The 27116-nt window shown below is 38.8% G+C and overlaps 1 protein-coding gene and 1 long non-coding RNA gene across 25 annotated transcripts in view; one reads left to right on the forward strand and one right to left on the reverse strand.

The window, feature by feature from the left end:
* Window positions 1–27116, forward strand: part of LOC126869373 (bromodomain adjacent to zinc finger domain protein 2B-like) — a 229673-nt gene that overhangs the window by 158786 nt on the left and 43771 nt on the right. For all 24 annotated transcript variants that reach the window (XM_050625812.1, XM_050625813.1, XM_050625811.1 and 21 more), the window contains one exon: window positions 6611–6779. In XM_050625812.1, the coding sequence (XP_050481769.1) occupies window positions 6620–6779 (160 nt within the window). In that variant the 5' untranslated portion in view covers window positions 6611–6619. The remainder of the gene's footprint in view (window positions 1–6610; window positions 6780–27116) is intronic.
* Window positions 1854–6604, reverse strand: LOC126869393 (uncharacterized). Its single transcript, XR_007690921.1, has 2 exons — window positions 3749–6604; window positions 1854–3646 (listed from the first exon to the last, which is right to left on the reverse strand). It is a non-coding gene; the product is annotated as an uncharacterized LOC126869393 (long non-coding RNA).

Raw genomic sequence — 27116 nt, forward strand, 5'->3', positions numbered from 1 at the left:
CTACCTTCGCAACTTTGCTTCAGTTTTTCCAGCACACCCAGTGTGCGTCTTAATAACAAATTCCCCAAGGAGCATTTTTCTCGTCACCGCGTACAGCCATAGCGGATCGTCGAGCGGCAAGTTTTTCCCAGTCGAAGGAGCGTAACACCGGTCGAGAAATCGATGGTCGCAGCCGCCTCTGGCTCTTCAGCTTCCCTTCGTTGCCTCTTTCTCTCCTCTCGACCATCCTTCGATTCTCTCTCGTTGACCGAAGGCTTCCCTCTTCTTATTCGTCTTCTTCTCTTCGTCTCACTTTATTTCTCCCTTTCGCCAATTTACGAGCGTCTGGAAGTGCTCGCGCGGCTGAAAACCGGGCAGCCAGGAGAAGTGCAGCCAGCATTGCGTCGAACAGAGGCTCGTTTCTCGATATTCGTTGACTACCGGGAATTCGACGCTCATGCACGGTCACTTCGGTATTCGCCGTATGAAACAAGTATCCGGGGAATATTGTGCTGCTTGTAAGCGGCGAATTTTTAGCAACTTCGTCGAGGGGTCGAGGGGTCGTCACGTCGCGGTTCACTGGTATTCCGAAAGTATCATGCCCGGTTGGACACGTACAATCGAGTATAGAAGTTTCGTCGCAACCATCTTCAGTCTACGAGGCTTTCCATTCAGTTCCGATGGTGTTTTCAGAGAGTATGATGGATTGTTTCTATTATTAGGTTATTTTGTAAGCGTAGATTTTCTTAGAGCCGAGCTTAGCAACGGGTTATCCAAATATATCATACATAGATAATTTTAACACATTGTTGACCGGCAATTTTACTGTCAATTTATCTCATGTCACCGGCTATTATTTCGCAATTGTATGTGCAAGTAAAACAATATAAATAAACTTTAATAAATTTTATTTATTATACAACGTTTAATATTTCTTTTTCCTGTGATAAACAGTGTAACAATCACCTACGTGTAATGGCACGCAACAGCTTTTGCAAATATATCCAGTTTCGCTGCGTTTTTCTTTCGAAGAGCATACTCTGTACGCTCTAGTCGGATCTGTTTTTCTGCCAGTGACTATTTTTTCTAAGACGTGGTTTCTCAGTCGTCCGGAAAGCCTGAAGGGTGCTGTTTCAGAAATTCGAGAAGCGTCAAGTGCAATGCTGCGTTCTTTGGAATCCACAGTTATCCATTCTCTAGCTACATCCAGTAGAAATTTTGTGTATCTTGTTTTATTTTTTGGCAGATAGGTACAGTACGTTTTATATGCATCGAACAAGGTGCAGTTTATCAGAAAAAATGCTAATTTTTTCGACCACTTTAAAGTTTTTCGTAAAATACTGCTGTTCGCCAAAACCTGATCTGCACGATCTACCCCTTCATGCGCTTATTGTATTGTAACATACACGTAGGTTTAATGATATTTTGCTGGTCTAATATCAGATTCGTTATCTTCTGATACAGTATCATTTTCCAAGTCACCACGATTTGATTCACAATCACTCGGACAATCAGGTAAAACATCAGCGTCTAATTCATTGAAAGACTCTTCATTGGTACGTTCCGTCATCGTTGAAATTTTGTTTACAACAAAGGACGCAACCTGACGGGTCCTGATGAGCGAGAGACACAGCTCGAGGTATGTTGACCAACAATTGCACTGTATCATCAACAATAGCGCGCTGAGAAAACGACGCTGATGCGAAAAAAGCGCATCACGAGTTTTCTCGTGGCCGGTTGGCAACGTCTGGTCATGAAAACACGAGTTACCTCCTGGCCGGTCAACAATGTGTTAAGATAGAGTAGAAATAAATAGATTAGGTTTAAGTTACTTTATTTAGGTACTTAGCCTTGAATTGATTTTAACACTAGAATCGGTTATAGATGATTTTAATTAAAATGATATATTATAAATAAAATAGTGTACAAAGCCGTATTTCCATTTCAATAAAAGTTAGCATTCGTTTTGTCAAAAACGCTGGAATATCTCTGATAGTTAAAAGTAAAAGTAAAGAGTCTAAGATCCGTCATTTTTACCGGTGAAAATCGTCGTAATACAAGCTTTGCAAAAGAAGAATAAAAAATTTGATAGAATAATAATTCTAATAGTAAAATTTATTAATTGTTAATTCGTGTTTCTTCTCTTTGTCTTCGTTACAACTCTTGTCGTTCTCAAAGTCGTCCGAAAAGTTTTATAAGGAAATAATGAAGGCACAATATTTTCCGTTTTATATTATTCTATCTAATTACGTATGATCCATTTTGTTCTATCAAAATAAAGCTCACAAAGTTCGACGGATTAGGTTTCATGTTTGCATATAGATGCGTTGTTGTAAAAGACGTGTCTGAAACAGAAAGACACTTTTCGGACAACCTAATATTTATTAATATAAATATTTATATTATTAATATAATATTTCCAATTTTATATTGATAATATTTTATACTTTTATATTTTATAAAAATTTATATCTGTTGGGAATTGCGGATCTTAATCGCCGAAATAAATGTGTAGCAACACTTGGATTACACTTAGAATTGATATCAAAATAGTTTCAGATTTATTTAATATGTGATTTGCAAGATATTCGTCGATACAAATTTGCACGAGTCTCAGCATTCTCTTTGTCTCACCATCTTCTTTACCACACTACCACAATTGTGGACCAATTGTATTCATCTGTTTTACGAGACGCTGTGCACGCACATATTAGGTCGTCCGAAAAGTATCTTTCGTTTTATAAGGAAATAATGGAAGTATGACATTCCCCGTTTTATATTATTCTATCGAATTACGTATGATCCATTTTGTTCTATCAAAATAAAGCTCACAACATTCGACGGATTTGGTTTCATGTTTGTATAAAGATGCGTCGTTGTAAAAGACATGTCTGCAACAGAAAGACGCTTTTCGGACAACCTAATACATTTGTAATACATTTGTAAAATACAATGTTTTATGAAAATCTACTTTTTCATATTCTAATAATAAACGTAGAAGCGTCGTCATACTTATGATACAAGTTGTGTCGAAATGTAAAGTCATGCAGAATGACTGGACATTGTTTTGTATGGCATTGGGAATTGGGTTAATCAATCGACCAAATGTTCCGTAACCGAAACAATTCAAGTACTGCGTCTTACTTTGTCGAATGTCGGGGTTCATCGATCGTCGATGACACGGTTGCAAGTCGATTTTGGACGCGTCAGAGGGTAGATAGCGCTCCATCGATCCCCGGAACGCAGAAAGCGCGCTGGTCCAAGACAATTTCCGGCGATCGACGGCTTCCACACGGCTTCGTCCTTCGATTAGGAATAAAAGGCTTCCCGATACTGTAGACTTTCTTCACGGTGTCTCGAATCAGTGCAAGAATTTTCTTCTTTTCGACTAAAGATATTTATTCCTCCACATGCTTACATCTCCTTAATTTTCAAACTACCGCGTCTTTTTTCTTTTAAATATGTCGGAGATGAAAGGAGACCGGAGCCGCCCCTCTGGAACTTCGGGAAAATCCGTAAAATTGCAATTAAAGTTTACGGTCGTAATTAAACAATTTGCCGTCATCCTGCCCAATTGTACTTGTTTGCGATTTGTGATAATAAACTTGGGCTCAAGGCGACCATCAGTCGCCGAACGTAGCCGCGGTCAACGGGACGGGCGCTTCGCCTAGCAAAGATGTGGAATTATAGTATGACCCTGGTTAAAAGAAATACCAATAGAGGTACTTGACAGTAAAACATTTCATCGGTTCCTTCGGACAATGAATACCTGATGTTGAGGCACGTACACGGCACAAGTCCAGTTAGCCCGAGGACCCGCTATAAAACCTGGGTTTTTTAGGCAATTAAGATTTTCCAAACGGACAGACAGTCTTTGTCCCAAACTGACCAATCGACAGTGACGTCAATTTCCCTTACTTTCGGAACGAGAGCTATATCCGACGGATCCGATGATCTCGTCACCTTAGACACACCCCATCATAGTTTTCCTCTGTGGCATCATTGGGACGAAGATTCATTCTTTCTTGAGATCCCACCGACGAAGGGAGCAGGGCCTGACGATCAGTGAGTTTGAGTTAGAGCAAGTATCTCTTCCATCCCGTTGACCGTGGATTCGTCATCGAACCTAAGACCAACGTCGCTAACATCGCAAGTGCCCAATCACCGCTGCTGATTGTCGAATCGGTAGTATCCATACTCGTAGCATCAGGCCGCGTCTTCGTTATCACACAACGATGGCCAACTCCAAGGGAGGTCTATCAAACGCCCACAACCCTGTTCCTGACTCTTCTCCGACAAATATATATAATAAAAAAATAAAAATGAATAAACACAATTATCTTATTACATATACAAAATAAATACAATTTTCTTATTACATATACGTAGTCATTTCTCGTATAACTAGAGAAATAAATCTGAAACCACGTTTTTGCGTATTAATCGTCATGTTTGTTTGCAGAATCGTTTCAACAATTTATCAACACCGTGTATACACGCATACGTTTAAATACCGTTGTTTAGCCAGAAATATATTTGTGTTTGCATAGCAGAATATAGAGGAAAAATTTGTGATCAGCATTCAGGAAACGTAACGTAGAAGAAACTGTAAAATGTTTAGCCGATAGTATTCGTCAACCGGTCTAATTATTGAATATATTCGTATATTTACATAAATGAATATATTCTTTCGTAATTGCATAAAATTACATAAAATCGCGATTATAGGTTTCGCGCGTTCTATTTCATAAATTTCCTTAAAAATAATTTTAAAAATTTATTCGCCTCGTTCTTTGTTCAATTACGGAAATGTACGTTTGCACGAGTTAATTTTTTCACGCGCTAATAGCTCAACAATATGTTAAGTAGCGAGAGAAGTACGCGATGTATGTAAGTAAATATATTTGCTCGCGTTGTCGAGCTCGATACGCGTTAACTATACTACTATACGTAAGGCAACAGTGTATGATAATAACGGTGCCAGTGGCTGGTGCGGTGTCTAGCCTAGCACCAGCCTAACCTGACTCAACGTTGTAACGATGTATATTTATACAACAGCTGTGCGGCGAGGGAGGGGAGTGTGCCAGTCAGCTGATTGAAGCGCTGGAGGGGAAATAGTGGAGGGGAGAACGACCTTTATTTAAAGCGCTCGAGGAAGCCTTTCTTCGACTGGTAAACAGTCATCGAATGAACATGCGAGACACACATACGTGTTTACGTATGCTCGTGACTGAAATAATAACGTTGAATTTTTACCTTCCCCCACCTTCACATTCTTTCTTCGTCATAAGGTAGAAAAGAGGGGGAAGGAGAGAAGGAGAGAGAGAAGAATGTTTCGCGAGTTTCGAGACGCCGCGCCGCGTCGGCGTATTAACATAATTAACCGGAATCCAGACGTTCCGCAGACACGATGCTTTTCTTTTTCCATCTATATACACTGTGTGCCATAATTACTCGAAAACTTTCAATTTTTATGTATTGTGTTATGAATTACGTTAATACGGCGGGGAACGAAGTCGTCTCGAAACGATTTGTTCTCTGCTTTTTCTTTAAACGAGCTGGGTTTATTCACTGGAAAAAGAGGTAAACGGTAGGAAAATAGTTTTTTATTCTTCTTTCAACTACATCGAATCAACGTGATAATAATTTCATTAAATAAAAGTTAGACTCTGAGAATACAATAATTTTTACAAATATAATAACTGTTCGATTTTACATGCTTCTGGTTGCATTTTGTCCGATTACATGTTCTATCTGTGATCTCTATGAGAATTGCAATAATTCTTTCTAGTTTTTGGATAATTCTAAAGCTGTGAGTCATTGTCAAAAATATCGTCGTTTATCGATAATAAAATACCAGTTATCTATTAAAGTCTTAGTATATCGCTTACGTAATAAGGTTGAGTTTTAAACGAGATGTAATCGCCATAGTTCTATAATTCTTCACAACCTCGACGTCTGAAAGGTCAAGGCCTGCGAAGACCTTCGCCGATGATTGTACGGTGGTTTGGAAAGAATGAAAGGAAAACAAATAGTACTATTGTTCCGTTACTACGAGCCTTACTATTATCGACTTTTCATTCATCGATCACTCCGTATATATACGTATGTAACCTAAATATTCCATTGAAAATTCTCTTCTCTGTATCCTAAATAAAAAAACCTCGAAACAAGGTCTAATATCCAGATTGCTACCGATTTACGTGAAATTTAAAACAGCAAAAATACACAAAGTGCATGTACGTGATACATAAAAATGTATAAAATATTCAAATCAGACATTCCACTTAATTTACTCTAATCTTCGATAAGTAAAACGAATCTCAATCACATATGTCCATCGACGTATATCCAGAGAACACGGAAATTTGCATAAAAATCCTAATCGTAATCTCTTTGAGAGAAAATTCAACTTAAGAAGCAGGAACCTGTCGTTCGTTTCTCGTCAAAACTTCCTGGCCATTGTTACCAAGTGCCATCCAGTTTCCACGGCAAAAATGTTCACCTTCCTCCGTCCTGTTCCCCATCCCTGTTATTCTTCTATCGCGAGCGTCTACCCGGCGAGGAAACGATCCATACGGCGGTGGCACGAAGTTAACGGTTCTAACGAAACGCTGATGCTCGTTTTCAGGGGACTGGCATGGAGAAGGAGAACTCCGCATCGGGCGGAGGTGGCGGGGGCGGTGGAGGTGGCGGAGGTGAAGCGGCGGCCACGGCGACTCCAGGCGCCACCTCCGCCTCCGAGAAACTGCAGGCGGACCAGGCCAATCCGTTGCTCGATCCGACTGCGCTCTTCGGTGGTAAGCCAATTTTTCTTCCCCCATTTTTTCCTCTTCCCCGTTTCTAGCTTCTCCTTCTGCTTCTTTTTTTCTTCCACGATATATATTTTTCTGTATTTCTGTATCTCGTGCGCACGTTCTTCTTACCGAGATCTAGTTGTCGCATATATAGATATGTACACTTCCGTTGATAAGTCACCCAACATTTATCTACTTTGGCCCCAAAAACACAGGAAGTTGATGAAATTTTGTACAAAAATTTGTGCAATTTCCAAAAATCCAGAAAGTCGTGCCTGTTTATGTCGTCGTAGTCGTTTCGCGCATAATAAGGATATTTCCAATGACATGGATTATACGTAGATACACTAACACGTTACTAGGCTTACAACGCGAGTCCTCTTGGTCCGAGCGGCTTAATTGACACGCGCGTCTTGGCAGATCGATAGGCCGGCAATAGACGAGCTAATTACACTAAAGTGGAATTCCTGGACGTGTTGAAATTTCAACGATTTATACGTTAGTCCGTGATCGATGGGTTTTCCTTTACAGTATTTTTCTGAGAACTGGAGCGATTTCCGTGTTTTGGCAAATAATCATGGCAGAAAATTTCTTTTTGTTAAATATGATAAATAATTTTTTTGGTCGAAATTAGGAAATCTTTTATTTTGGTAAAGTTGTAGAACTCTGTTAATGATATGCTACTGTTTGATTTCATATAATTCATTGCACAAAGAGATAATAAATTCGTCAAGTTCGCTTTTTCTTCATTAAAACTTTCTTCAGTCGCGTACCAAAGGATTTTAGAGTTTTTTTTAGTTCTTACAAATCTAATAGAGATTTATTCCATCTCTACATAAATTATCATATCCAAGTGTCTAATTAACTCGTTTCAGACTCTCGTAACCCGTTAAATGGGAAAAACGAGTCGTTATTATTCATTATCGGGATTATAAATGTATTTTCGTTGGATAGAACGCAGGCAATGTCGAAGCATCTTTAAAATTCTACAAAACTCTGTAAGATCAGACTGTAAGTATCAAATATAGCTCGAATGAGAAAGACGAGGAGAACCAATAAAATCGCTGCGATTAATAACAACATGATCTATGCTGAAAAGCATTGGATATTGAATGAGATTATCGACGTAATCCCTTTTGCTTGCTGCCGTTAATCAAGCTGTTTGCACTAATGCGAAATATCGCGGAGACGCTATATAAATTCCCTTTCGGGTACCTCGTTTATCTATAAACGAATAAATATTACTATAGTTGGTATACACTTGGTGTTTACAACGATCTGTATTTACGATGTTGAAGTATCAACAGGTTATCGAAATATCAATTGTTCCGAAATCAATTCGATAAATCCTGCAATTTTTATAATTTACGAATTTCTATTAATATTATCATACATCGTGTGTATATATACATATTTATATATGAAAATACTCGAAAGTTTTAGATTTCCCACGTTTAGCAAAATAGTCATATGATATAGGTAATCAGTAGATAATTTCGTCTAAATTATGTAGATTATTTTAGATTGCACATACGTTTCAGTAAGATAACCGTTATATCAACCCTTTGCACTCGACATTAATTTTTATCTCAGCAGTTTCTTTGTCGAGTCGCAGCTTTTTTTGTAAAACGTGCGAAGGAAAAGCAGGATTGTATCCTGGAAATTGTTTCAAGATATATCCGTAGAGGTTGTTCAGTCGTGTTCAACCCACACCGATTTGTAGAGGTTTATGTGTAGAAGATGGTTGGTCGGTGACGTTTAATGGCCGAGATTGCTCGTTGTTGAAACCGTGGAATATATTTAAAATGATAAATTAGTATACCGATAACTAAGACAGTGTATAAGTCGTAAAATAGGATCGCTAATGACTCGTTAATTAGATCGCTGATAATTCGTTGATAACTGATCGACAACTGACCGTAAATCCTTTCGTTGCGATCGCGTTCGCTTATTTATACTGGTCGGGGGAAAGTCGGAAAATTCAAATTCGTCTTCGTTCGACGGTTGCACGTAGCGACGACATTGTTTTGCTCGGAGTTTGTTTATTCTTACGTTACGTGTATCCTAACGAGCTTGATCTCCGAGGCAAAACAATAACACGATTTGAATTGTCCTCTAACTCATGTACCGCTACATATACACTTAAAAATTACAAAATACGACAATAATGAGGATAAGACTGGTATTTAAGTGAATTTCCTTCTTCCTTTATTTATTTAAATTGTTATTAGTTTTTAGTTAAAGTAAATTTCGAATAAAACACTAAAAAGCATTGGGAGCTGCTGCTAACGAAATTGAAATAAAATTCCCAGTGCAAAGGGTTAATGGCATGTAATTTTCTGGCGTATACGTGTACTGGATTTTTTTCAATTTTTAAACTTGTTGAAGTGGTCACCACTTCTAAGATAACTCTACGTCTGGTCTTTTTAGTTTTCTCAAGCACCGAAGCCATCGACAGCGCGTAGACAAAAGACTGCGACGAAGACAGACCATAAACAGTAGACAGGCGACGTGGGTTTTCAGTTATTGGGTAACACAGCTAGCGCGCGGATCTGGACTAGTTTAAATTGTATTCCTACTTATAATTACACTTCTATTTAAATATACTTTCTACCTTACAATTTATTCACCAGTTTCTCTGTTTACGCATCGAATAACCTCAACAAAACTAATGGAAAAATTGTGCCAAGACTTGTGTACCAGGGAGCTACTTCATGAAAGTATCAAATTCGTTCACGAGAAGTCTGTTAGGTTTATGAATACTCTACTCTTAAAATCAGTTCGACGAACCCTTCACTCTATCATTCATAAAATGCACAGTATCAAGAGCCTGGAAAGTACGTCTCAAGTTCAAGGTCGTGACCTGGAGTACCTACTTATTTTAAAAAGCAACTCTCACTCCGTTTCAAGGTTGTCGAACTCTCCCCTCAACCCCCTATATTGTAACTTGAAACTTACCTAGGTATCCATATATTAAAAGTTTACTGCCATACTTCGTTACTATATCATTATGCTAAACCGGATTAATCTATTCATGGTGATTATCGCTTCAGGTATTTCAAGTTAAAGCTATAAATTGTAATCAATTAGAATCCTTTCCTGTCATAAAGAGGCGACATTCTCATTATAGGAAGTTAACCTGTTTAAACATTGTAGTTTAACAAACTATCGACTAACTAACTTATAAAATTAATCATAACGTTGGTATATTACATTTTCTTTAAACGACACCAGCAAAAGTGTATTTCTTTTATCAACGTTTAAGGGGGGGGGGGAGGGGTAAGGTTCATTCGTACAAAATAAGGCATGTTTTTGTGAATTATTTGTGACGACACAGTTAAAATCTCTTTATTAAAACCAATAGTACATTAAAGTATGACATTCGAAGAATATTGTATAAAATTTTCACGGAGAAATATTAAAAAATACGGTAATGGCAGCAATTGCGGTGCCCCTGATAACTTGGTACTGAATCATCTGAAATAAAAAAATCAAAGTTCATTCGTTAGGTAACAATTTGCTCCAGGTAACGCTGGGAGGATTTTCCGAAATTTCAATTTTTCACTTTTGTGAAACACTTTAAAGGGAAAATTAGCCGCAAATTTTCGCAAAATCGGCTAACTTATCCCTTCAAAGTGTTCCAAAAAAGTGAAAAATTGAAATTTCGAAAAACCCTGCCAGCGTTACCTGGGGAAAACTATTACCTAACGAATGAACTTCGATTCTTTGATTTCAGATGATCCAGCACCAAGTTATGAGCAATTCTACTTTTTTCCGAGACACGTCCGAATAATTGCTGCCATTGCCGTATTTTTTAATATTTCTCCGTGAAAATTTTATACAATATTCTTCGAATATCATACTTTAATGCACTATCGGTTTTAATAAAGAGATTTTAACTGTGTCGTCACAAATAATTCACAAAAACATGCCTTATTTTTGTACGAATTAACCTTAGCCCCCCTTAATAGAAAGTAACTTTTCCCATAACCTACGTATCATTCAGTCCTGAAAGGGTTAAAGGATAGCCTTGAAATCTCTCACACGTGAAAATTTGGTAGAAAATTCTGCAAAAGGAGTGATGTATTTTAGCGAGCGATTGATAAAGAGAAACTTCCCCCCATAATACGAATACAATTAATTTGTCAGATAACTGAAGGTAACCTTGTAAAATCAACCTTGAAATCTTGCAGACGCCACGTATTATCGGCATAATCGACATCGCAAAGCCAGATTTCCGGTCGGAACAATTCTCGAATATGCGTTCTCGATATCGTGAATCACTGTAAATGCGCACGTTCTCCGACACATTAATAACACAATTGTATAGGTGTATACGATCATTCAACACATTCTGCAAGTTCCACGAAGTGTGTGTTCCTCATCGAGGAAAACGCAAACGGCGTACTACGAAACAGAGTCGGGAACGAACTTGCACAGACGTTATTTCTCCAAGTTTCAGACCTTGAACAAGCATCGAGATCGTTCAACTTTCGCTCAGTTTTGATATACGGGCGAAACCGTATATCATACTTATTTCCATAACTTATTCGAAGAAAACGACCACCATTTGACAATCATTGTTTGCATTTTATTTTATTTGAAGCATTTTTCAATAGAAACTTATTACGAAACACACACGCTGCAGTGAATTATTAAGTTTCTTGTGTTTTCAAGTGTTCCGATCTTACTTTCCACGATAATCAAAAGCGTATTATAGCGTTTTGGTTGCCGGTAGGTAAGTTACACGAATAAATATGATAACAATGTCCATTTACGTAATGTTTCCAAGATCACTGCCAATTATGTAGCCTAACAGTAGCCTACTTCTGGCGTACAAGTGTTTTCAGTTCTGGGATACAATAGCGCGGTGTAAAATCGTCATGTAGTATCGTTATCGTTCATAAATTACCGTTCAATCTTTTGATAGTACCGAAGCGTCCTGTTTTGCGACCAAGTTTTCAGGATAGAAAAAATAAAAAAAAAAAAAAAACAAAATCATATAAAAGCTCCGCTCCCCAGCGGCTCAAACCCAAAAATTGTATTAAACACAAAAAATGTAAAGCACTGACACATAACATAGTATAGCTACGTCGTACCGCCGCGTATCGGTACCTTTGCCTAACACATCATTACAAAAATTCACCGTTTATTCTGAATACCAATACGTATTTAAAACTGTATCTTGGATTAAATAAATATCATTAAAAAAAAAAATCTTTTGGTAGTAACAGGTAGAAATAAAAATTGACGAACGAAAGGTGTAGAGCAAACGATCCTAAATACAAGACAAAACAGTGAAAATGACTTTTACGTATGTTAACACGAGAAATATGGAGTAAGCCACGAAGATTGTGTACAGCGCATAAGATGTGGTGGAGAGGCAATCGAACTTGATCATTTTCAATATCGTCGTTTTTAATTTAAACGAACGGCGTTTCCATGTACCTCCGTATGCAAGTTTAGTCAGCTGATGCCAAAATGAAAAAAGGAAGAGATTTCTACTAAATACATGTGTTTGAATTTTCGAACTCGGTTTTTGTTATACCATGTTCTTTACGAATGTTATTTAATAAATAGAATTTTGATTACGCGCGTACGGTTTCCTACGTGTTTCCCATATACCGTAGTCGCACATTCACAGCAAAACGGATATTTCTCGTGGGTGGGTTGTTCTTTCACTCGACTCTCTCTCGTTTCCGTTCATGCTCACCCAAGACCCCTTCTAACGCTATTTTTTCCAAAGGAGTCGAACCAGCCTTCGTATTTTATATATACACCTATATATATATATATATATATATATATATATATATATATATATATGTATCTATATAACGCGTTCTTGAGGAAGGAGAGACCTGTTCGGCCACTTACCTTAATTAGCACTACTTGCACGTTTGCGATCGAGCCCTTCCCTACGCTCTCAGTAGGCGGTTAGCCTTTTCTCTTCGATTCGAGGATCCTTCTGACGTTGTTCTTTTTTTTTGAATCCACGTCGTCGTCGACACACTGAACACACTTTTGATACACGCGACTTCAACACTGATTCTACCATATTTTAATTCGAGTATTTACTCTCGAGCGGCGAAGAATAGTTACTTTTTGAGCACTGGTTTTAATTAGTCCATGAATCTTACGTTTCCGCTGCCATTAACTAATTAAAGTGTGTCCACTGTGAATCGTTTGAGTTCCAGTTCCTTAAAGAGGCGTAAACCTACAGACTCGCTTGTTTCAGGAAACTCGATTTAACATGGTTCAGAGGCGAGACCTTGACAATTATCATAAGTGGAATTTCACTTCTTTCGTATCTTAAATATCAATGAGCTTCTTTCGTATTTTACTTCACTTTTGATACACGCGACTTCGACACTGATTCTGCCATATTTTAATTCGAGTATTTACTCTCGAGCGGCGAAGAATGGTTACTTTTTGAGCACTGGTTTTAATTAGTCCATGAATCTTACGTTTCCGCTGCCATTAACTAATTAAAGTGTGTCCACTGTGAATCGTTTGAGTTCCAGTCCCTTAAAGAGGCGTAAACCTACAGACTCGCTTGTTTCAGGAAACTCAGTTTAACATGGTTCAGAGGCGAGACCTTGACAATTATCATAAGTGGAATTTCACTTCTTTCGTATCTTAAATATCAATGAGCTTCTTTCGTATTTTACTTCACTTTTGATACACGCGACTTCGACACTGATTCTGCCATATTTTAATTCGAGTATTTACTCTCGAGCGGCGAAGAATGGTTACTTTTTGAGCACTGGTTTTAATTAGTCCATGAATCTTACGTTTCCGCTGCCATTAACTAATTAAAGTGTGTCCACTGTGAATCGTTTGAGTTCCAGTCCCTTAAAGAGGCGTAAACCTACAGACTCGCTTGTTTCAGGAAACTCAGTTTAACATGGTTCAGAGGCGAGACCTTGACAATTATCATAAGTGGAATTTCACTTCTTACGTATCTTAAATATCAATGAGCTTCTTTCGTATTTTACTTCACTTTTGATACACGCGACTTCGACACTGATTCTGCCATATTTTAATTCGAGTATTTACTCTCGAGCGGCGAAGAATGGTTACTTTTTGAGCACTGGTTTTAATTAGTCCATGAATCTTACGTTTCCGCTGCCATTAACTAATTAAAGTGTGTCCACTGTGAATCGTTTGAGTTCCAGTCCCTTAAAGAGGCGTAAACCTACAGACTCGCTTGTTTCAGGAAACTCAGTTTAACATGGTTCAGAGGCGAGACCTTGACAATTATCATAAGTGGAATTTCACTTCTTACGTATCTTAAATATCAATGAGCTTCTTTCGTATTTTACTTCACTTTTGATACACGCGACTTCGACACTGATTCTGCCATATTTTAATTCGAGTATGTACTCTCGAGCGGCGAAGAATAGTTACTTTTTGAGCACTGGTTTTAATTAGTCCATGAATCTTACGTTTCCGCTGCCATTAACTAATTAAAGTGTGTCCACTGTGAATCGTTTGAGTTCCAGTTCCTTAAAGAGGCGTAAACCCACAGATTCGCTTGTTTCAGGAAACTCAATTTAACATGGTTCAGAGGCGAGACCTTGACAATTATCATAAGTGAAATTTCACTTCTTTCGTACTTTAAATATCAATGAGCTTCTTTCGTATTTGAAATATCAATAAGATCACTGAAACGCGATTAATTTTATTAATATGAATGCTATATATGAAACGCATTGCATTATTCAATGTTAGCTGAAAAATACAATAGGGAAGTTATTATTGTATTTGCAATAATAACATTATAGGACGTAATACTAAAGCAAAATTTACATGCAGTGGAATATCGTGAAATTTCTTCTTTTCATATTTTCTTCGATACTTTACAGAGTCCTTAATACGTGCAGCAGTAACTTACGCTTTCTGACGATATTCGTGTTCAAGGGTCAGAGAATGACACCACATCGATCGAAGAAAATGGTGTCGCTTCGGGTCACGGGGAAAATTATCAGGAGCATCGTTTCAGGGTTATGCTTCGTCAAATACGCGTTACTGTTAACTAGTCACGCATCGAGGTCTTATCTGACTAGCTATGGAACGAGGTATTGAATCGATACATATCAAAATTTGAATTTGGATATTCAATACTATGCACTAAATTCAATTCGATGATGAATGACGTTGAAGAAGAGAAAATTTGACATACATCAGGTACATTTAATATTAAAAGCCAGTAATAATCAAAATATTTTTCTGATTCTGTTATATGAGCTTCGATAAACAAAAAATTCTGGGAAAGTAAAAATATAAATTTTTCTTCTTCTTGAAATTCTTTCACTTCAACAGCTTTTTGACGCGTGAATTGATTTACAATTGAATCGTTTGAATCCTAGTATTGATCATTTTTATAAATTATTCGCCTTGTCAAATCAATTCCAACGACAACTAGACATAACAACGATCAGTTAACAAAGGAAGAATCCTGTTCAATTGATATACCACTACTATATTCTAGACGCTTATTTACCATTATTCAGCCCATTTCTTCCACTGACCATTTTTTTTCTCGAGGAAACTTAAGACACGTTACAGCAAGGAAATGTCTGGAAAGAGCCGTTCAGCCGGAAATCGTAGCTAGAAGTTGGAACAGGACGACGCGACTTTTCGTACAGTAGCAATCAATATCTTTCCCCTGCGTTTTCTTTCACGGTCCGATTGTTCCAATCGAATCGATCGTTTGGTCAGCGCGGCTGCATTCGCCATCCGCTCTATACGTTAATTATCGAATCTTCATCGCGATTCGAATTACAGTCGCGCTACCACGATACCGTTACAAGGATCGTTCGACTATCGTTAAGCATAGATCGCGATCGCTGGTCAAGCTCCAAGAAGATTTCACTGGCTTCAAGTACCGATTACCGATCCTCCTCCAATTAAACCCAGTGAAAAAATAATAACTAAAGATTATAGCAGAAATGTTATTACGTAGCGGTATAATGGAACATTACATTGAATAAGAGTTTTGCTTACCGAGCCATGTTTTACTAAGTCAGCTACGGTATCTGAATTTTTCTCTTCCAATGTGATTCTTGTTTCAGTATGTATCATTTCTTTCAATGCTTTAACTCTGCTGTTTCTCTTTAGATATCCTCGTCTTTTTTTCGAATTTTTACAAAAATCGTAGAGTACACGAAAGGTGGTAAAATGTTGTATCGAACACTAAAACCAAAAACTTGTATTTATTAAAATACAGCAACCATTTCGAGTTATACGAAGAGAGGAGAATAGCAGGATTTAGGGAAACTTTAATGATTAAACGATCATAGCAAAATATCGATAAATTCAGTCCCGTACAACGTAGTAGAAAAAACATGGAAGACTCTGACAAAACAGTAAGATTTTCCAGGATAACGTATTAGTAATATTTACCCAGCAACATCCATAATGGTATTTCACGATAGTTACCGAACAACGTCCAAACGATTCGCAGATTCCTCATCCGCAAGAAATTCTGTCGACACGAAACTACGAGGAAGTTCGGAATTCGCCAAACAGTAGTGTTCGTGTGTCCCTTTGGCAAACGGTTCTTCCTCTATCCTTGGTTCCATCGCGTTGGATGGGATTTCGTTTATTTCGTTGCCTCACCTCCGCGACCCGACGCGACGTTGTCCCTCCTCGCGTTTTCTGGACCTCTCCTCGCATCCCTGTATCCCATCTGTCTCTCTCTCTCTCTCTCTCTCTCCTCGCCCTGTTTGTTCAGTTGCCCCTGTCTTTTCAACCAAAGCCTCTCTCCAGAGCCTTCTCTGCCGCGTACCTCTCTTACTCTCCTGTAGTCTCGTTCCATCGTATCCCTGTCCCGCTTTCTTTCTCTCTCTGTAGCGAGAGAACGAGCGTCGGTTAGATTCGTGGGGGCTTTGGGGACGCAAGAACGGACCGACGGTCGGACAGACGCGACGAGCGCTCCTCTCCACCCTTCTCTTTCACCCCCTATCTTTTTCTCTTTCTCTCGCCGCCTCTTCGTGGCTCGATCTACCACTCTCTCTCTCTCTCTCTCCCTGCCGGTTCTCTGTATATTTATTGATTGCCACCTCACCTCGCCTACCATGGCCTCGGTCTGCGGCAGTTTCCCCTCCCTTCACCAGAATCCCTCGTTTCCCTCGTCCCAGGCTCGTTCTGCAGCAAGCAGCAGCATCGCGCTCCGCCACGAGACCAGAGAATCTCGTATCTTTCTCTATTCCTGTTTTTCTCCACGTTGTCCTCTTCCGTGCTCAACGGTTTTCTAGCATCCTACCTCGGTCTCTTTCTATCGCAAAGGCCACGACTCTCGCAGAGGTCCGACCCTCCGCAGCTTCGCTCGCGCTTTTGCCTCCTACGCTCGATACAAACTCGTTGGACGCGGCGGAGTTTTCGTTTGAACCTACCCTCCGGAGTACGCGCCGTGCCCAATACCAACCGGCTCGCCTTCTCGCTTCCATTCTACATCCTCCTTCTTCTCTCCTTCTTACTCTTTTCGCCTTCGACTCTCAGTCTCGTCTTACTCGCTCTTTTTTCTTGTTAAATCGGGTTCTCGTCCGGCTTGGTCGCCGTTGACGAGCTGGCTTTTCGGTATAAGCAGGAGATTGCTCGTACGAGATTATAAGAAGTTTTGTCTTTACGAGTAGAAAGTCGGCAGAAGTAATTAGCAAGTTATTTGCCACGCTTCCCGAAATGTCAAAGTGTGCTGCGTTTTTTAATCTATGGATCCAGTGGGAAATCGGAGCGACGTATTGCTCGATTGACACACTTACTCAATTTTCCAGTATATATAGTAACACGTTGATACGTTGCTCGATGGAATTAAGAAATCGCCACATCACTCGAACACCGTTATCAACTTTTATCGATTTAGCTAAATTACCGGAAAATCGAGTTGTCCTCTGATTGCGGCAACCTCTTCAATCGTCTGAAATTAAAGATTTTGTCACTCTCAGCACCTTTGCTCCGAGTTCGATCGATTTCCTTGTTTCGGTCGAAGCAGATGAACGATGTGACGTCGTGGCGATTCCACACCTGTGACGCCGTACGACTCGACAGGTTTATGTCTGTTATGATGCAATGCGCACCAGAGTGCTATCCTGCTATTGCACATATTAAACTGCGAATAGCGCAGTATCATTGTCTCTGCAAAGCAGCTACGATATCAAATCGCTGGTCCAGGTCGAACCTTCTAATTTTTCATTTTCACCATGTGGATCATTTCCGCGGTTTCACCGATGGTTCGTATGGAATACGTAAAGCAATCGGAGCAGCAAGTTTGCTCCAATTTGTAAGATTCGAAGGGGGAAGAAACGTTGGTTTTCGAGTTACTTCGGCATATTTGTTTCGCCGTTTCGAGGGTGAAATACAGTATATGTGTAGCAACTTTCGCCACGAGGTATTTTCTCCTTCTCAAGATCTTCACGTGTGTACCTATTACGCTTTGCTACCTGTGTCTCACGCAGAGGGAAACTTCGCGTCTGTTACGAACGATTTTTATTACCAAGGATTTTATAAACCGCGGTGTACTTGTTCGCTTTCTCTGATCGTCAGTTTCGCATTGGTTTATTCAATTAATTAAAATAACGATCAATGAGGAAGTATTAAAATAACACGAGAATTCCATTAAACAGATTGTACGTTATAACGAATAAAGAAGCTTAATAATACTTACTAATACTTAATATTACTTAACTTAATATTATCTCTATTGGAGAATGTTAAGATTGTGAATATGAATTGCTGTTTCAATAAATTCGAGAAGTTCTACGGTAGAATTTGATTTATTTGAATACATTGGAAGATAGACAGTTCATGTAATAGTAGTTTATTGATACTCTTCATTATCTTCATTCATGTAATAACAGTTTACGTTGAGGTAAGTAGAGTCAGACGGCAGGAGGGCATTTAATCAAACGAGAGCCTAGATTTCGTTCCATTAAATGCAGTTCTAGCTTCGTGCGGTACGATCATGTGGAATACAGAACTTTATTTCGACATGGTTTACAACATCAATTCTTCTGTCTTAATAATTTCATCGAATTCCTTGCACCGATAAAACGCGTTTAGTTTAACTGGCGTCTGATTCTACAAGGAGACACCTACAGCTACATCGTCCATCACATTCTGATTTCATCGATTCTTGACAAAATGTTCGTACTTATTTTTGGAACTGCAATGTGATCAACGAATGTGAGAAGAATCTGAGTGATCCAGCAAATACTTGAAACCCTCTTTCAAGGAACTTGCAATAGCAATTGAAACTTGAAGATACAAAGATGAAGCATCCATGTGTAATTTCATGGTGAAATTTTCAATAATTATCCATTCGTAGAGTACATAATTCCAAACAATGTCTATGATACCTTTTCTTGTCTCTTCAAAAAGGACGAAAGAAAATCGAGAAAAGGAAACGTACGCATTCCTTCGAGTTTATAACCGCGGTCGCGGGTTCACCCTCCTGTGGAGCGTGTCGCGTTTCTATTTCACAAGAACGACGCGTGAGACGTGGTAGTTCTCGCAGCTTTCATCGTCATTCTGGCGCTTGCCGGGATGTTTGTGTTCATAGAATAAGACGTGCACCATTTTTTTCGACGACAGTTCTCCATCTACGACTCCGCGAGATATTTTTCAAGAAGATTTTTGTCTTTTTTGGTAACACATGCTTTCGAGTAGCGTACAGGGGCCTCTGATGTGTTCCATGTGATCAAACGAATTTTTTAACGACTACACTAAACGCCGGTATGATCATTCTACATGTGACGTGTTCTTTAGATATTAAATATATTAGCTAAAGAAGAAATAAAGTCATAGCGAAAATCAGTAGATCGTTTTATTAAAAAATAAAACCTTGCTTATTAATCAATAATTTGTGACTTATAATTATACAGGGTGGTTGGTAACTGGTGGTACAAGCGGAAAGGGGGTGATTCTACGCGAAAAAAGTCGAAAATATAGAATAAAAGTTTAAAAATTTTAAAAATTAAAAAAATAACGTCAATAGAGACAACGATCTGCAGTGAGATCCGTTAAAGTGCACGCGTACTGAGCGAAAATTCAAAGTCGATTTTCTTGAAAACAAAGCCTCCATCGAACAATTTTTATTCTATATTTTCGACTTCTTTTTTCGCCTAGAATCGCCCCCTTTCCGCTTGTACCACCAGTTACCAACCACCCTGTATATTAAAAAGTTTTCTAAAATACCAGTATTCTGTGTTTACTTCTTTCATTTTAATTGTTATATTCTGTGAAACATTTAGTAATTCTAAACTTTGTAATATTGGTGTACATATGTGTAAGAATAAATAAAACAATAACTCTGATATGCTTATCATACCTTTAATTAAAAGGATAAGTGCAGTACAAGACCCAGTTCACGCTACTGGAAATTGTTTTGGAAAGGTGGTCATCTTTTAGAAAATCAGTAGTTGAAAATTTAAAAAATGCGCCCTATTTACGGACCAAGTGAAGAAAAAGACGACCGACGTGAAAAATAACTAATTAAATTAAAACAACTCGCTTCTATATTAGTTTTGGATTAATATTAGATTGTCCGAAAAGCTTCTTTCGTTTTATAAGGAAATAAAAGACGCGCAATGTTTTTTATTTTATATTAGTTTATGGAATCATGCACGAACGTAATAATATAGGGATCATACCTAATTCAATAAAATAATACAACCACCCTGTATAATATTTCATAATAATTTTTCTGATAATTCTTTAACAATTTCGTCTTGTATTCCATAATAATAATATAGTAATAATTCTACAATATTTCAACATAATTTCCATGATAATACTGCGATCATTTTCTAACTTATTGTTCTGTTTTGCGTCCAATTACGATCAATGTTTGTTTCAACGCGACTGTTAAAGGCAACTCGGTATTTCCACGTCGACGCCATCCGTGTGATCAACATTGCGCGGTGTGACGACACTCGTGGTGTGTGTCACGCTAGATTTTTCAAGAAGCTCGCAGATGAAATGCTGTTAGGCGAGAGGAACGCGGCCGAACGAAACGCGCGTGAGGCAGAATCGGCGAAAAAAGAGGGAAAGAAATAGGTTCTTTTTGCGCGGCGCGCTCATCCCCCGTATTCCACCCTCGTCGCCGGTTTCTAATTTCACTGCGTTCTCTGATACACGTCGCTTTTATCTCCGAGCGTTCGATGCAAGCTCGCGCTTCATGCGCCGGAGTTTTCGTTTCAAAGTGTTCTGCTTTCTTCCATCGCCGTGCATCGTCTTTTTCTTCCTTCTCCTCTGCTTCTGGCGACGATGACGGCGCGGTCGTTATGCGTTCTAGTTAAAGAATCGAGGGCCCGCGTTCGAGGAACCGGATGAGACGGCTGCAAGCAGCCGTTGCTTCTCCTAGTTGCAAGGAAACAGCGGAACGCAAACGCTGAAGGGTTTCTATTTCGTGGAGTGTGCAGAAATTGAAGATGTTGTGCGGTTAGCGACTGCGTATTTCCACGTTCGAAACGTTACGGTTAAGGATTTTTCATAATCGAATCGAACTCTGAACGTGGAAAGATAATGGTGCACGCGCGAGTTTCAGACGAATAAGCAATAGAATATTTAGGAAATAGACCTTGAATAGTAGACCTTGGTAGAGTTTGAGGTAATCAAGTATTTTGTTGCTAATTTTATAATATTTTATCTATAATATTTGGCGATAAAAATTAACGTTCAGAATTTATAATGCCAAACGTTCAGGCAATAATACTTTCAACAAGAATCGATGCAAAAGGTGCAAAGTAATTTTAAACAACTTTCGATTAGAACTCGTCCGTCGTCGCGCGTGTTTTACGAGGAATGTTGGATCGCGCGAGTTCAAGCTGCAGCTCGCAACCGACTCTAAGATTGCACGCGGAACGACGAATCGCCGAAAGCGGCTGGTGAAAAGCACGCGTAGAGGCGCGTGGGCGCTCGCGCGAACACGAGTGTGACATTTAACTAGCGTGCCCCTAGGGACACGCTGGCGCGAACCTTCGCCTACATGTGAGAATGTGGTTCTAGTATGTATATCGCGTCCCACGCGTCGCCGTCTTTTTCCTCCGCATAACTGCTCGCCAACTCCTCTTCTCTCCTCTCTTCCGATCTCTTTTTCCCGCTACACAGCCTCTCCAATAACGACCACCCACTCGTTTGCTCTCTGTTAATTTACTTTTTTCACTGTTTCCACGTTTCCTGCATTTTTCGCAAGTTTTCCTTGTGTTTTCACATTTTTCCTCTCCGTATGGATCTTTTTTATAATAATTTCTATGGTTTTCCGTGACTTCCGTTGTGTCGTTTTAGTTTCCGCCGCGTACGTTTATGCAAATTCATATTTTTTATCGACTCCTCTAGATAAATAGAACCCAAACGCAACTCACTGTTTAGGTATAACCGTTTCTCTTTAACCCCTTAAACTACAATTACGGGCATAGTCCTCCGTAGTACGATGATCGGGCCAAATATAATATACAGGGTGGTTGGTAATTGGTGGTACAAGCGGAAAGGGGGTGATTCTAGGCGAAAAAAGAAGTCGAAAATATTGAATAAAAAATATAGAATAAAAATTTATAGAATAAAAAAAAACGTCAATCGAGGCAACGATCTACAGTGAGCTCCGTTATAACGAGACGCGATAAAGTGGACGCGTACCGAGCGAAAATTCAAAGTCGATTTTCTCGAAAACAAAGCCTCGAACAAAAAATGTTTATTCTACATTTTCGACTTCTTTTTTCGCCTAGAATCACCCCCTCTCCGCTTGTACCACCAGTTGTCAACCACCCTGTATAATAGCTTGTTTACGTTTTCGAGCCAAAATTCTCGAGCGTAAATCGTAGGTTAAGGGGTTAAATATCTTGTGTAAGCTTCTGTACATCTGAAGGCACAAACAAAGCCGCAGTCTAGTAATTAATATTAGAAAGAACAATTGGATTACGTTTGAGGCGTTAATGATTCAGAGAAAATTACTAGTTTCACGAATCAATATATAATTACTGCATATTTATACACAATTGCGTTCTATCAAATTTCCTACTCCCCCGTCGTGACAAGGCTCATTATTCAATACTCGCTTCTAAGAAATAAAACCATATTACTTGGCAGGTGACCCAATGGTAAAAGGATTTAATTTTCTCATAATCGTCTTACTCCGTCTCAGTTGCTCTTGCCTGGTCCATCGTTACGTCTGCGCATCCCCATTACCTCGACCCGCCATATTTCACCGCCATAATTCCACTCCCTTTGCCGTGGTAGCCCCTCGTTTTCCAAATCTCAACCCTTCCAACTTTCACTCTCGTCTCATTTTCATTCTCCTGATTCCTCTTGCTTTCGACTGGCCTCGTTACCTCCATCAAGCCACGCTGATTTCTTCCCCGTGTTCCATCACTTTCTCCGCCTTTTCCTCCACCCTTGTCCGTTCTAAGAATTTCTTTTCACCCTCGGTGTCTTCTCCCCTTCTTTATGGAACAGGCCTTTCCCCCTTGCGTTCAAGCAACGTGTGCAGCTTGATAAATGCGATCATCGTGCCACGAATCCGATACAGGAAGAGCAAAACCATTCGAAGATCCTTCGAAGATAAGGCAAGACATTTGGTGTAATAATAAAGAAGGGGAACAAGTATAGAACACGAACCACCCCGTTTTCGATCGATTCGGGTTACTGGCATGAAAAATATTAATTCGACCGACCCTTTTAAACATCAAATCATTGAATTATGGAACGCGGGTAATCCGCCGGAAGTTTCTTTCGGGGCAGATTAGGCGGTTGGTAGAGGTAAAATGGATGGTACGTTGCGTTCAAATATGCATCACGTTCTAATAATTGTGCTGCAAGCAAGAACAGATGATTTTAAATGAGGCAAATGAAAACGAAGAGAGCATTTTAGTGATACAAAGCAGGGAATGATTCCGCTATGTGATTTTTATGTGTTTATGGGAAATTTCGAACTGTAAAAATGGACCCAATATAAAGATATGCATAGAAAATACCCAAAATATGTAGCAATTACCTTATCTACTTATAAAATACTTAAAATCCATTTTCTTGAGAACAATCCATTACTTTGCATTTTTCATTTATTTTTTCACATAAAATTACTCTTCTTTCGGTCGTAGTAACCGTAATTATTCAAACACTCTGTATGTACCTAAGTTGCGTTCTCCAATTCTGGGCTTTGAAAACGCAATTCCAACTACGCAAGTTGACAACCTTTCGCGTTGTATTAGGTCGTCCGAAAAGTTTCTTTCGTTTTATAAGGAAATAATGGATGCACATTTCCCGTTTTATATTATTTTATCGAATTACGAATGATCCATTTTGTTCTATCAAGATAAAGATCACAACGTTCGACGGATTAGGTTTCATGTTTGTCTAAAGATGCGTCGTTGTAAAAGACGTGTCTGTAAAGGAAAGACACTTTTCGGGCAACCGAATACTTTCTCGATTTTGTAGAATCTGTTTTCGTCAACGAGTTGTGTCTTTCGTCGAAATAAGGGTGAGAGGAATCGCAGAAAGAATTGCGAATGAAAAATGACGAAGATTGCTGAATTGTGAGAATTAAGGGATAGAGGAATAGCGTGGACACGAGCAATGTATGTGGTCGGTATGCTGTGCGGTTTTCTCTTTTGTGTTTGGTCGATGCGGAATTTGTATATAATTCGATATACATACATATCTGAAAGGATCGTGTTGGATATTCGATTCGTTTCAAATTTGATAGCGCTGTTGTTCTTTCAGAGGTTTCCGTGTATGTCATTAATTATGACATTTTGTGATATTCGAGTGGTTTGATGCTGGGATATTTAATGGAAATACCGCATCGTGGTAATCATTGCAATTAGCATTCGCAAGACTTGCTGCAAAATTACCAGCAATGGTGTAGAGAACGTGAGATGGAATTTAAATTCGAGCGTGAATTATAAATCGAAAAATGAAAGATGGAATTTTTTTTTCTTATATATACATACAACCAAAGAAGTAGAATTTTATACATTTTTATGAGCGCGTTCCGTGTATCTTTTCACCTTTAGAATTCTCATTAATACAACCGCAGTCTATCACCTACAATCTATAACGTGTGAATCCGCTAATAAAATTGATTAATCTATTACCAGTTGTTGAGAATTTTGGATCTTAATAGCCAAAATAATGGTATAGGAACGCTAAATTTACATTTAGAATTCATATGTCGGGTTGACGTTAGACTTAGGGGCGTGTAACGTATCTTCATTAAGACAAGCCATCGTTGTTGTTCAATGAAGATTATATTTACAATGATATGTACAAATATTGATTTAACAGAGTTTGTCAATTAAACGTGGTGATTAGACACTCTAGATGTTAAAGACAATGTTCTTAGGTTCAATAACGAATCCACGGTCAACGGGGAAAACTCTTTGTACAATAGAATATATTTTGAAACACAAAGTGACGTTAGCTGTGACGCTCGGTATCTTTCTGACTGACTAACAAGACGTTGTGTGAAAACTCTCCAAGGTGATCACAAGAATAAAAGACTGATACGATCACATTTGTCAATTTGCATATTGACCGGGGATATCAACAAAATTCCAGGCGCCGTTACTAGGCAGACCCGCGTAGAGCCGACATTGCTCCTGCCCGGGGCTGTTTGTTAATACAGAGTGTGTCCCTCGATATTGGTACTTCTTCTGTTAGGTAAAAACGTTCATCCCGTGACCGTGGCTACGTTCGGCGACCAGTTGTGTGACCTCGAGCCTAAGCCCACTGTCACAAATCTCGGGCAAACATAATCAAATGGTATCACACAACTACTTCTAGTATTGAGGATCTTCCCAAAATTCCAAAAGAATGGCCCGATGTCCCTACATCTCCGATACATGTTAGAATAGTTATATATTTATTTGATAAGCGATTTCAAAGATATTCATCGATACACACTTGCACGCGTCTCACCACTTTCTTCTCGACTGAACAATTTACATTGCTTTGTTTTCGAGACGCCGCGCACACACACATACTTCCACACGCTGATATTCACATACAAGTATCACTACTACGCATCTAACCTAGTCTAGCATATAAAATTATACATACCTCAATACTAGTTAATAAATTATTGCTCGAGAGAGCTTAGAGCGCAAAATATGTGGCTAAACGAAATAGAAAAATTCTTGTCGTTGATTTGCCCTTTGAAACTGATTTTTAGAGAAAATCAGGTTGAAACAATTTAGAAAATTCGTAACCACAAAGGATGCTTACACGATGGCCGTATTATTCGTTCACTTTCGATTGTTAACACGCGAATTTTGCGAAACATCATATGCATTTGCCCAAAACGATTCCCGTTACCAGTGTTCAACGTAATTTACAAGCTCTCCCTTTGGCCAGCCCGGTTCATTCTCTTTTCACCGCCCTTCGAACGAATCCACAATTACCAACAACCAACCCTTTATTACTTCGTCAAGCTTATCCTATATTTCTAACCAACTTATCCGACGTCTTGGCTCGATTATGTTTAAAGAAGGGAGCTTGCCGTGACTTCGTTAACGAGAAATTAATTAGCACGTAGCCAGGCCACGGCTAGATACCGATCCGCCTCACTCCCGTCACTCGATATCCGATCCTTTCTTGCGGTGAACAATAATATTGGATCGTTCGACAAGTTTTGTAGCGATATTTAAGATAAGTTTAAGTACAATGTGTGTTTCCGGAACTAGTATTTTGTTTGACGATATTTTTTTATGTAGGCAATAGCTTCGAGAGATCCTTTTCCACAAATTGTTCGTCCTTTTCGGTGATAAACTCCTTCAACTAACCCTTAGAAATATTCTATATCTTGGGACTGAATAAATTTTGCAACGACTATAATAAACAGATAGAGCAAGAGAATGTTTTTCATCGATACACGGGATCCTATATTATTTTATTCAGAAATAAAGAATCACCTTGTATTGCGTGTACGTATGCGTATAGTCGTTTTAGTCGCGAATAGTAGACTGCAGGTTGTTATGAATTTATGGGAAATGTAAAAGCGCAAAAGTGTGAAAAATGCGCGTAATATACAAAAGTATGTAAAATATAAAAAGTTTAGAGAACATTTAGATTAGAACATTTAGTTTCTGTAGCTTCATAAAGATACGAATTTATTCCCACAGACACGATCCATAGCTATTATATGATTAACATAACCGATACGAATCGTACGTACTTAACGTTTCCTAAGGGAAAGGGCTATACTTAAACAGTTTACGATTAGTATATGGATAAAATTACGTAAGGCCATCCAAGTTTCCGATATTTATTAACTTTAGTAATATCATTGTCCTCCTCTCGTTGCAAGCTGATAACTTCACGATTCGGTGATCGACTCGAAACAAT

This window comes from Bombus huntii, chromosome 9 (genome assembly GCF_024542735.1).
Source record: "Bombus huntii isolate Logan2020A chromosome 9, iyBomHunt1.1, whole genome shotgun sequence".
NCBI lineage: Eukaryota > Metazoa > Arthropoda > Insecta > Hymenoptera > Apidae > Bombus > Bombus huntii.